This window comes from Dendrobates tinctorius, unplaced genomic scaffold (genome assembly GCF_039654945.1).
Source record: "Dendrobates tinctorius isolate UK_male_01 unplaced genomic scaffold, ASM3965494v1 ptg000016l, whole genome shotgun sequence".
NCBI lineage: Eukaryota > Metazoa > Chordata > Amphibia > Anura > Dendrobatidae > Dendrobates > Dendrobates tinctorius.
Window position 1 is genome coordinate 20,164,713 of NW_027361684.1, and position 12,435 is coordinate 20,177,147.

Here is a 12,435-nt window from a genome sequence, read left to right on the forward strand (position 1 = left end):
GGAATCTGTCAGCAGGTTTTTGCTATGTGTCATTTATTGGGCTGTGTGCTTTTGTTTTCATTCAATGAAGGTATCATCATCAGGAGATTATTAATGCCTGGACTACAGTGCACGCGAGCCCTGGTCTGACCACGACCCCTCCTCTGATAAGTAGCTCATTGTCAATAGTCAATGTACACAGAAAGCTGTGGTGTGGGCAGGGGGCAGCTTTCTGAGCTCTGCAACATGCTTCATCTAAGAACACTGATAGTTTACTGCATGCAGCAGTTGCAACACACAGTGATACAAAGATGAGGTAGCAAAAATCTGCTGACAGATTCCATTTAACCTTGTAATCTAATCTGGAAATACATAATTCAATAGGGCTTGGGAGAAACCTTGGAAGGAAAACTTCACCTATGAAATTATTCCGCTAATACAATTTGAAGATGGCACCTTTTTCTGGGCTAATGGAATATGTCAGCAGTTTTTTTTTCTATTTAATCTGAGAGCATCATGATGTGGGGGCTGAGACACTGATTCCAAGGATGTGTCACTTAGCAGTGGGCTGTAGTTTCGATACAATCAGTATTTTATCAGGAGGAGATTATCATTAGATGACTAGCTGTAATGTGCAGGCCAGTCAGGCTAATCTGTGTAATCCCGCCCTCACCACTGATTGGCAGCTTGCTGACAATGCACAGTGTACAAAGGGATCAGCCAATCATGGGTGTGGGCGGGGTGATACAGAGCTCACTATTCTGACCACTGTTAAACCTACAGCAGAAAAAATAGGGATGCTGAATATCCAAATATCTACTAAGCCAGCATGGAGCTGTGTGTAGTGCGATAGCCACTTCCTTACATGTTTTACCATGTCACCTCTGTTTTAGTCCCTTCTTTTTATGTTTTTAATTCCCCAATTATATAATTTATTAGAGGATATATTTAGACGGCATTAATGTCTGGCATTTTCTCTCCCCCCCTCTTTGATATACAATTTTGTGTATGATTCAGGCCCAGGATTTTGACTACATTTTTGCCCTGTATGATTACTACGCTGCACAATGCAAAATCTTGCAGCAGGATGTGGATGCTATAATAACCATCATCTGCATCAATCAACGGCCCAGGGGCTGGTATATCAGCAGTGGACATCAGCATGGACTAGCGTGACTGTATATAGGGCGCTGGATGCGGCACTACCAGGAAGGAATAGCTATCAGTATACAAAGGTGCTTTCTAACACAGATCTAATACCACTATAATGAAGCTTAAATCGGGCAATCATTTGTAGGTCTATGAGTGGTGGAAGGTAATGCGCTATTAAACCATCCAAAGAGCGGTCTGTGACAGACAAGCCACAATATCTGTTCCTTCTGAAAAAACAAAGCATGATCCCGTCATATATTGAAATATCGGCATATCCATACCGTTCCATACTGACCCTGAGCAGTCTAGCAGTCTAGTTGGAGGGAAGAGACCCCAATAATCCTCCATAATAACAATCTCTTACCTCTAATTCCTTCTGCCTGACGAGTTGCTCATCCAACAGGTTTTTGTTGCAAGACTCCAAATTTAAAATTTCATCCTAGATGAACAATAAAAACAAGAAGAATGAGTAGATATTCACACAATGGCAGGAAGAGTCATAGAATGGTAGAGTTGGAAGGGACCTCCTGGGTCATCGTGTCCAACCCCCTGCTCAATGCAAGACTCACTAAACCATCTCAGACAGATGTCTGTCCAGCCTCTGTTTGAAGACTTCCATTGAAGGAGAACACACCACCTCTCGTGGCAGCCTGTTCCACTCATTGATCACCCTCATACACAAAAACAAAGTGAAAAACCCCCAATAGTGTTCCTGAAAGAGGTGACACTGGTCAGACAACTCTCACCTCAGAAGATTTCATGTCTTGTTTAATCTCTTCCACTTCATTATTCAGTTTGTTGACGTATGTAAAAAGTGAGTACATTTTCATGTCGTTCAGCATATATCGCTTTGCCATCTTGTCGAGGTCTACATCCTGTTGTCCAAATATATGTCTTAGCCTCTCACAGATGGAGTTGTAGTTGTCAATGATTCCCTGGTTGTGCTTTTTCACTTCTTCAAGTCTTTTTCCTACAAAAAGATGTACTGTTAATTACTGAGCCAAGGCCTAGCATTGTATTGGCCTATTGGTCATTTTCAGTATTTTTCTCAATATTTTTCAGGCCTGTCTGAGATCTCTACTTGTAGAGTGGAGTTATAGGATCTACCAGAGGGGCACAGCAGCTGATATTTTATGCACTCTTAGTTTGGCTGGCCCTATAAAAGTAACCGCAGCGTCAGTTGTCCCATAATTACAACTTATCACCTATTCCATTGCTTTATGAGGCAGCGATGCACTGCTGTTCTCATGATCATGTGGGCAGATGATAATTAATCAGTGATTTGGAGACAACATTTTAGAGGTTGTTCTTTTGGAATACAAAAATGTAAATAACCAAAGAAGATTTCATTAAAAATACATTCAGAATTACTTCTTAAAAGCAAATCACACTCATTTTATCATACTCATTTTTAGAATTAAAATGGGCGCTGTTTTTTATAATGACAGAAACTTGTCCTAGAATGTTAAAAAAAAACTAGCCCTGGATAAAAAGCGCTTTCTGATTGCAAGTGTTGATGAGATAGCTCTGCAAGGAAGGACTGAGACATTTTTTTCTTGCACAAAGAACTGTCTCTCTACAAATGTCATAGGTGCGAATGGTCCCTTAAATACTCAAAGAGAAAGAAACGTGTAGGGCGCAACGAGGGAGAGTGCAGGGCTTTTGATCCAGGGCTTGACATGGACTGCCTTTATCTGGGCGGGAGCTTTATGGGAATGGGATGTCAGATCCCATTAGCCCAATATAGGAATCTATAGGGTGATTCACTCTTTTTTTGTCTGAACCTTATTGACCAAAACAAAGAACCAAAGTGTCCTGGCTCCCGTCCATACTTGGCGTCACATCTGTATGGGTGACAACGTTCCTTTGTCTAGATCTCTATATACACAATGAGTTACAGTATATGATGATGAAGGGATGTTTCACTGTCTAAGAACGTTAACCACATTGAAAATAGTTGACCACTGTCTCTATTGTTATTACATTCATGTTAGGACTGTTAGACCACTGTCTTATTTACCTTATATGATGGCTTATTACAGCTTATGAGTTTATGATCAATGAATTTCTTTGGTGTCCTACCTGGATCACTGTCCGGGAATCTCATGATACAATATGATCAAGGCCACATGGGTCATTGAATGGGTCACTATCCTCTTAGTAGATTGATTCCAGGTGTGATTTTGTTCAATTCACATCTCAGGATTGGACTTTCATGACCTGTTTTCTGACCCTATGTTTCTATCAGCGTTTGATTATAAGATTAGACACTTTTGTATTCACCTTGTTTGAGATAGTATTTTGTTTATAGGTAGCATTTTTGTATTTTAAACAATTTAGTAAAAGTTATGTTTTATTCTACCTCTCACTACCTCATGACCTCACACTGTCTTCATATTTGACCGTGAGTTGCAGTGTTAGGCCGGGGTCAGACTAGCGTATGGCATCCGATGCGATATGCTAATGACCCTCGGCTCCTGCTCTGCTGCGAGCGGGATCCGAGTGTCATGCTACTGTGCTCCGAGGCTCTCGCACAGAGAGGATAGGAGCACAGCTGCGGAGGAGGCAGAGAAATGAATTTCTCCATCTCCTCCATTGCCGGGGTCAGTGTATATTGCACAACACTCAGATGATAACAGAGTGATGTGTGCTGTGTGACTCGCACCCACAGGCTTATATGGGTGCGAGTGCGCTGAGACTCGGCCGAGTGTTGGTGACGAACGCAGCATGCGGCAATTTCTCTTGCCCGTTGAATACGGCCAAGAAAAAAAGCGCTGATGTGAGCGGCCCCACAGATGAAGACTGGTTCGAGTACTATGCAATGTTTTATCGCACAGCACTCGTCCGTATTCATCTCTAGTGTGACCCCGGCTTTATGGTGGTATGCACTCAACCTTTTTTGCTGTGTTCTCTCAGGTTTTTATATAAATCAATCAAACATATGACGGACTATGCCTAACTTTACCTTGTCTCATTTTTTGCAGCTCCCTTTCCTTTGAAGAGCGATCAAACAATTTTGTTTCATTAAATTGCTGTTGCTTCTTCAGATGGTCGAGATATCTGTTAAGCTCTTCAATCTTTATATCATATTTTTTAGACTCTTTTTCTGCTGCGTCTTTAATGGTCAGGACGTCTGTCTGGATATCAGTTCTATAAGATTATGACATAACACTTATTAGTTTGATAATTTAGTCCCACAAGTGCTGCGATTATAGTGATGGTGAAGTTCAGAAATACAAAGTTGAAAGGGGATCAAGATTACTAGTGCTGTTCACCTGGGAAAATAGCCCAGACTTGGTGGATAGCTTTCCTGTTCTCAAAGGTTTTGCACAGTGGTGCACACTCCAGGTTGAAGGCTTCATGACCATGGAGTCTGCGCTAGTCTGCAAAACCCATGGGCACAGAAAAGCTACCAATGGAGTCCAGGCTATTTTTCAAGGCTATCAGTGCAAGTAATGTTATTCCCCTTTCCACTATCCATTCAATTATTCATCGTATCAACATGGACAAATCGGAATTAGACCCAGAGCAGCGGTCTCCATACTGTGTAAGGCCCCCTTCACTTGTCTACTTAAACAAACATAGCAAGAGACAATCCGTTTTTACTTTCTGGGTGGTTTTCTGTTGGCCATATGTACTTGTGTGCCATCCATGTGCCATCCATGTGTACTTGTGTACCATCCGGGTCCTGTCCGTATGCCATCTGTGTGACATGTACCGGAATAAAATGCATTCTGGAAATTATTGTGTTTTATGTGTTAAAAATGTGTAAAGATAATAGATAGATACTAAATAGATAAACAGATAGATAAACAGATAAATAGATTGATAGAAAAATATATATATATCCATCAGATATATAATTTCACAATCCCACAACAAATTATCAAATTGAATCCTTTAGTGCTTTGCATATGGAGTTCATTGTACAGTTTTGTATTAACCTAATAAATATATAAAAACAACGTGGGGTCCCCCCATTTTTGATAGCCAGCAAATGTAAAGCAGACAGCAAAGAGCTTTTATTATCAGGCTGGAAAGGTCCATAGTTATTGGTCCCTCCTCAGTCTAAAAATATCAGCCACAACCGCCCCAAAAGTGGAGCATCACATGAGATGCCCTATTTCTGGTGGTTCGCCTTGACTCTTCCCGATGCCCTGGTGCATTGGAAATTGGGCTAATGGTGCTTGGGGTTGTTGTCAGGTGAGAATTGTCCAAAAACACACCTGACATGAAAACATGGTGCTGGTAATGGAGAGGTGTCTATCATACACCCCCATTACTGACCCAGGAAAAAAGGAAACACACACAAAAAAATTCTTTATGGAAATAAACACTCCGAGACATTTTCCCTGGTTCAACACTTTAAAAAAAATGTTCCCATGCAAGTCTGACGTAGTCCAAGCGAGTCCAATGAAGTCCAGTGAATCCTCCGTACAAACCTATGTATCCTCGTTCTGACGCTCCATAGGCTTTGCAAACGTCCACTTCTAGGTACGCAGTGTTGTGCGAGACCCGGTGATTCTGAAGAGTGGTGATGTCAGTAACATTCTCCTGTGAGGGTGAATGAGTGACAGTGTCTCTGTTTTATTTCTCTGTGTTTTGTGTATATGTTCTTTTCAGGTTTCTCTTCGCTGAACTATGTCTGATTTGGTGGACTACGTTGCACCGCGTGGGATTTTTTAAAAAATGTAATAAAATGGTGAACCAGGGAAAGTGTCGGAGTGTTTATTTAAATAAAGTATTTATTTTTTGTTTCTTTTTAATTCCTGGGTTAGTAATGGGGGTGTCTGATAGACAACTCTCCATTGCTAACACCAGGGCTTGATGTCAGCTGTGTTTTTGGACAATTCACAGCTGATATCAACAACAAGCCCCATTACCCTGATTGCCACCAGAGAGTCAGGAAGAGCCAAGACGAAGGCAAAACGCCAAAATTGGAGTATCTCATGTGATGCGCCACTTCTGGGGTGGATGTGTGACAGTATTTTTAGGCAGGGAAGGAATCAAGAATCATGGACGTTCCTAGCCTGAAAATATCAGCTCAAAGCTGACTGCTTTACCCAAAGTGTTTTTTTTCCCATTTATTTAATTATTTATTAGGTTAATACAAAGCTGTACAATAAACACTACATGCAAGGCACTAAAGGGTGCAATTTTATGTTTCATGGGGATATGAAATTATACATATGACGGATATCTATCTATCTATCTATTATCTTTGCACATCTTTAACACATAAAAAACAGTCATTTCAATTCTGCATTCTATTCCAGTACATGTCACATGGACCCATAGACTTTTATTGGTCTATGTCATCTGAGCTGCCAGTACAAAATGGACATGTCTGCATGTGCGTAACACGGATGTGAGCAGCCACATAGGTTATAATGGGTACATGTGGATACGTGTCTCCGGTAAGTATGAAAATGGATGCCACATGTACCGGAAACACATACATGTGAAGGGGGCCTTAGAGAAACTCCAGCTCAGGATAACTCTTATAAAGACAGTGTTACGAACAACAATTCTTTTTAAGATCTTACACATGAGCTCGCGCTATGTGTCTTTTGTCTTTTCCATTTTCCATCATGAGCACTGTGAGACACCAGGCCACCCGCCCTGCTGGTGCATTGTCGCTGTGATGGTGGTTAGCGCACAACTCCGCTCCTTTAAGGCGATAAAACGTAGTACTCACTAAGGGTCGCCGTGACGTGGCAGTGGGCGCCATACAGTCTGATCAGCATGTTAAGCTAAGAACCTAGCGGCATTAGATCATTGTATGATTTTTTGGAGGTGCTGTCCATGCTCTTTTTTTAGCAGATAGAGGTCACTTACTTTTCATTATGCATGGACGTGATCCTCTCGTGCATTTTCTCGGTGAGGGCCTTCTGATGGGTAATCTTCTGGTGCATTTTATCAATCAGGTACTGATATTTTGCTTTCTTGAAGCGCAGATGGTTAATACTCTCCTTGAGTTTTTCATTTTCAGTTTTGATCACATTAAAACTTTGAGTAACCTGTGTTAAGATACATCACAATATTCTAATTGATTGTTCACACTTTATGAATAACCAAAAGTTTGGTCTCAAAAGTAAGGTTTTTCCCATATATCGTTGAGTTTGCTGTCCTTAAACTCTATCCGCATTTCTTAATTTGCTTCTGTTAGAGGAGCTTTCCAGATACATCACATACATTGTACACCTCTGACAACAGCATCAAACATATGGCATATAGTGCAATACATAAGCCTTTAGCTCCCATTGTAAAAAATGGTATACTGTGCAGTGTCCATTTTTCTGCCATGTTCCTAGATGTGGGATAGCGGAATCTGGTACTCTTTTCCGTATGGACTTGTAATGTGACTTCATAGAACTAGCGTTAACATAGCTTTAACAATTAATACATAACACTGGGGGACATGGAAAGAAATAGCCACAGCACATGCGACATACATCATAAATGCAATTTCTTTTCTGAGGAGATACTGGATGGCCTGACACCAATGGACAGCACCAGAATAAATACTAAGTCACAGAGCTTCAACTCAGGGTTAACTAATGTCATGGTGCTGTCAGCTCTACTAATTTCTGTTCCCTGGGAACCGTCCCAGCAGGAACTAAACCATAACTCAATAATGAAGGGTCAACATATCTATGTAATGCTATCTCCATTACCCAAGGCCATCCTTGACCTCTTCATCTCCTGCTGCTATGACATGATATTAAACAACCAAAGACCATCACATTACCGCAAGAATTTATATGATAGCAGAAGAAAAGGGGCATAACATAAGGACTGATGGTTCACTGTTCCTCGATCCACAAGGTAAGATGAAGATCCACAGTTCCTCCTTTTCATTTTAAGGTACCTCAGATACCCCCACCCCCTTTCACATAACTTCCTATGCGTTCCTAAACAGAATCCCATCCCAAGCGACCTAAACTCAAACCCCACGCTCCCTAACTTTCTTTTGTGGATATACAAAAATAACTATTAATCCTTTCCTAGCTGAAATAGCTATTAACCTTTTTCTTGCCTCCTCCTTTAAATCCCTGTGATGTCCGGGCCTACACTTTAGCTATGTCCATTAAAGCCCTATCTAGAGCGTAAAATATTTAGACTACATTAAACACTATATTATTGGGATTCACTCTCTCTGGTAGGCATTAACCATTAGGAGTTAGGTAGCATTCACACAGACAATGAAGTTTCGGTCTCTCTCAGCTACAGTTCACATTTTGGCTTATCACTCACCAGCAGCACGCTTGACTCTGCTTCACCCAGCAGACTGAGCCTCCCTCAGAAGACTGACACTCCATGAAGCTACTTCCTTTTTTCAAGCAAAACCCCACAGGTGTATCTAAACAGACACTGCAGAGCTGGGATTTAACCCTGTCCTTCCCAGCTATGCTATATATAGACAAGGGTTGCAGAGGTTATGGGATTGCCAGACAGACCTTGGTGTAGGCAGAGCAGACCATATGCTGGGAGTACAGTGTGAGAAGAGAAGGGATACATACGTGTTGCAGTTCATTTTCCAGCTGCATAGTACGTCCTTGTGAAGTTTTAGTGTTGGACATTGCCTTTTTCTGTTGTACAATTTCTTCTTCTTTTTCCTTTATCTGTAATAAATTATCGTAAATTAGAGTTAACATGTCGCATTTGGTTGTTAAATAAAGGTGACACGTGCCAGAGACATTTGCCAAAGCAAAGTGTGTTCATTGGGGAAAGAGGGCACATTCTCTTTTATATTAATGTGCCCTCTCCTTCCACTGTTCATGTAAAGCTTCTTGTAGCCTCCCGTCCATCCATTATAGCCTTACTGCTGCAATGTTTCGGTGTCCAGTATCTGCCCCTAAAAACTCCCTTCCTGCAGAATGTGGGCACATTGACGCATGCCGAACGCAGCCGTTAAACGACCGCTGATCAGCTGATGCAGGCCAATTGGTCACTTAGTAGCCTGTTTAGACCACACTTCTACATGAACAGAACAATAGTTTGATCGTTCTGTGTACATACAGTATAACATCATTAGAAAAGTAGCACATGTCCTGTTTGCACAGCATGGTATGATGCCCAAAACAGTAATTTTACAGTTTACCTAAAATTCATTGTAAATAACAAACGAGTGTTTTGATCATTCGTTGGGTGATCAGGAGCCTGTTTAGATGGGCCGATAATCAGGTACACTAGTTATATGATCTTTGGCCTGCCTCAAAACAGTGTTTTGCTTGCTTGTAATGTGTTCTGTATCTATGTGTGTTACGTTTGCTGTGACATGTATAAGTTTGGGCACCCCTGATCAAAATTACTGTTATTGTGAACAATTAAGCAAGTTGGAGATGAAATGATCTCTAAAAGGGCTAAAGTTAAAGATGACACATTGTATTTCAGGCAAATATATATATATTTTCACATTTTACATTTTAAAATTACAAAGTGGAAAACGGGCTGATGCAAAAGTTTTAGTTCCCTGCATGGCTACTACCTAGTAGCACCCCCTTTTGCAAGTATCACAGTTGGTAAACGTATTTTGTAGCCAGCCAAGAGTCTTTCAATTCTTGTTTGAGGGATTTTCATCCATTCTTCCTTGGAAAATTCTTCCAGTTCTGTGAGATTCCTGGGTCGTCCTGCATGCACTGCTATTTTGAGGTCTAGCCACAGATTTTCATTGATGTTCAGATCCGGGGACTGTGAGGGCAATTGTAAAACTGTCAGCTTGCGCCTTTTGAGGTAGTCTCTTGCGCCTTTTGATGTGTGTTTAGGATCATTATCCATTGGTAGAGGCCATCCTCTTTTCAACTTCAGTTTTTTTTTTACAGATGATGTTATGATCTAGAATTTGTTGAAATTTCATTTAATCCATTTTTCCCTCTATCCATGAAATGTTCACTGTGCTATTGGCTACAATACAGCCCCAAAGCATGATTGATCCACCCCATGCTTAATGGCTGGTGAGATGTTATTTTCCTGAATTTCTGTGCCTTTTTTTCCACACATATCTTTGATCAGGCCAAAAAGTACTATTTTAACCGGTCCACAGGACTGGTTTCCAAAATGCATCAGGCTTGCTTAGATGTTCTTTTGCATACTTATGGTGAGGACGCAGGAGAGGTTTTCTTCTGATGACTCTTCCATGAAGTTCATATTTGTGCCGCTGTCTCAGAAAGGTAGAACAAAGTACCACAACTCCAGATTCTGATATATATTTCAAAGGCCTTTTGCAGTCAAACGGGGATCTGATTTGCCTGATTTGATTTAGCTTGGTCTTCCAGACCTTATCCTAACCTCCACTACTCCTGTTAACTGCCATTTCTTAAAGGGTATCTGTCACCAGTTTTGTGATTTAGTAGCTAAAAATATCGCCCTATTCAGTGTCTGATATGCATTCCCTACATCCTTACAGAACCCCCTGACTCCCCTTGTATACTCATGAAAATGTTTTTTAATGTCTCCCGCTCTGTATGGTAATCTTCTCAATCCGGTCCAAAGGGCGTGGTTTGGGGACTCTACATCACTCCCATTGGCTGTTGCTCGCTGTCCTACTGCATGGATAACACCTCTTGCGCCGTGTGACATCTTGCGCCTGCTCAGAAATATTACGTTTCGCGCCTGCGCAATACACTTTGCTCAACTGTGGGCAAAGCCGAAAAACAGAAATGTGCATGTGCTGGCAAATGTAGTTCCTGTTCATGTTATGTTTAATAACATTTTGAACTGAGCAAAGGGCAACTTAAAAACGCTTTGTTATCTTCTTATAGCCTTCTCCTGCTTTGTGGGCCTCCACCATTTTCAGAGTACTAGGCAGCTGCGTAGAAGGACCCATGGCTGCTGTTTTTGGCACAAGGTTAGAGGAGGTTGGGTTTTTATAAAGATGGGAAACTTGAATCACCTGCCCTTTCCTAACGATGATAGCAAACAAGCCATAACCCTAACAAGCTAATTAAGGTCTGAAACCTTGGTCAAAGTTATTTGAGCACACACATCTCCACGGGTGCCTAAACTTTTGCATTTCCCTTTTAAAAGGTAAAAAAATGACAATGTATTTTTTTGCCTAAAATGCAAAGGAAATGTGTAATCTTTAACATTAGGCCTTTTAGAGATTATTTCATATACAGCTTGCTTAACTGTTCATGTTAATAGTAAATGTGACCAGGGGTGCCCAAACTTTTACATGTCACTGTACATGTACACAGTTTCAAACATTTTGCATCATTTTAGGCACATGTCAGCTTTCATAGGAAATGGTTACTGTTATGGTATGTGGTCATTCTGTGTACAGCTAGTTATTGTCATGAGATCATCATATTGATCATGAATCAGATACCGACTGCACAATTACAGCCAGGTATGTTTTACTCCAAAACGCTGCAGTGTTTCCGAATACACTCGGAATTAAAAGCCGGCAGTGACTATGGGACTGATTCATCAAGCATAGCACTCGCTCACAAAACGCCGATCATGGTGGAACACAAAAGGAGACTTATTCATGAAGAGGACAATGCCCCTTAATGAATTTAGCGCTTCTTCTCAGTGACATGTGCCTCTGTGTGCCGCGCCAGAAATGAGGGCATTTTTGATGAATTGGGCGGGAGGGTGTTGCCAATACCATCCTGGCTCCTCAGCTCCTCCAATTTTGGCATGGCTGATTCAAAGTGACGTGAAAACTTGCGCAACATTTTTGTGACTTTTCAACACTTTTTACAAATTTTTGTGACTGTGATGACTCGGCCTCTATGGATCTTGACTGACTAGTCCATGGCAAGTTTCCAGCCACCTGCTCCCTATTCCACTTGTCATTCAAAGAGACTGGGGAGGGCGAAGGTGGCCAGGGTCCATATTGGTTTAGTCAGTTGAGTCACAGTCCTTGGATGACTTTTTAAAGTGTGTATAATCTGAATTACCGCAACATTTTAGACAAAACCATAATTGGCTGCAATCGCGCAGTCGGCGTCTGAGTCTGTGGTTCGGGCAGCATGATCCTCATGACAGGTTTCCATTACGGTAATAAACAATAGCACACACTACCTTCATGTTCAGGTCACTTATCAGTTTCTTCTGCTCTTCTACAAGACGGTTATGTTGGTCTTGCGCTTCTGCCAGTTCACAAAGCTTTTTGGCGCTCTCTTGATCTTTCAGAATACATTGCTGAGATCCTCTGCACAATTTGGAAAGTTCCATTGCTTTCTGTTGCTCCTTCAGCAGATTTATTTCAGTTCTATAATAATACAATGTTTTGGTCATTTGTATAAATATACTGTTATATGTGATGACTGATGCTCGGTTCACATCGGAGTCAGA

At 41.2% G+C, this 12,435-nt stretch overlaps 1 protein-coding gene across 9 annotated transcripts in view; it reads right to left on the minus strand.

Annotated features, from left to right (window-relative positions):
• Positions 1 to 12,435, minus strand: part of LOC141080387 (uncharacterized) — a 382,167-nt gene that overhangs the window by 205,078 nt on the left and 164,654 nt on the right. The window contains exons 3-8 of one of the 9 annotated variants that reach the window (XM_073565558.1): positions 12,163 to 12,352; positions 8,655 to 8,756; positions 6,970 to 7,151; positions 4,097 to 4,281; positions 1,878 to 2,101; positions 1,496 to 1,570 (exon numbers count right to left, since the gene is read on the minus strand). The exons of the other annotated variants lie outside the window; for them this stretch is intronic. Of the exons in view, the coding sequence (XP_073421659.1) occupies positions 1,496 to 1,570; positions 1,878 to 2,101; positions 4,097 to 4,281; positions 6,970 to 7,151; positions 8,655 to 8,756; positions 12,163 to 12,352 (958 nt within the window). The remainder of the gene's footprint in view (positions 1 to 1,495; positions 1,571 to 1,877; positions 2,102 to 4,096; positions 4,282 to 6,969; positions 7,152 to 8,654; positions 8,757 to 12,162; positions 12,353 to 12,435) is intronic. 9 annotated transcript variants of the gene reach the window in all.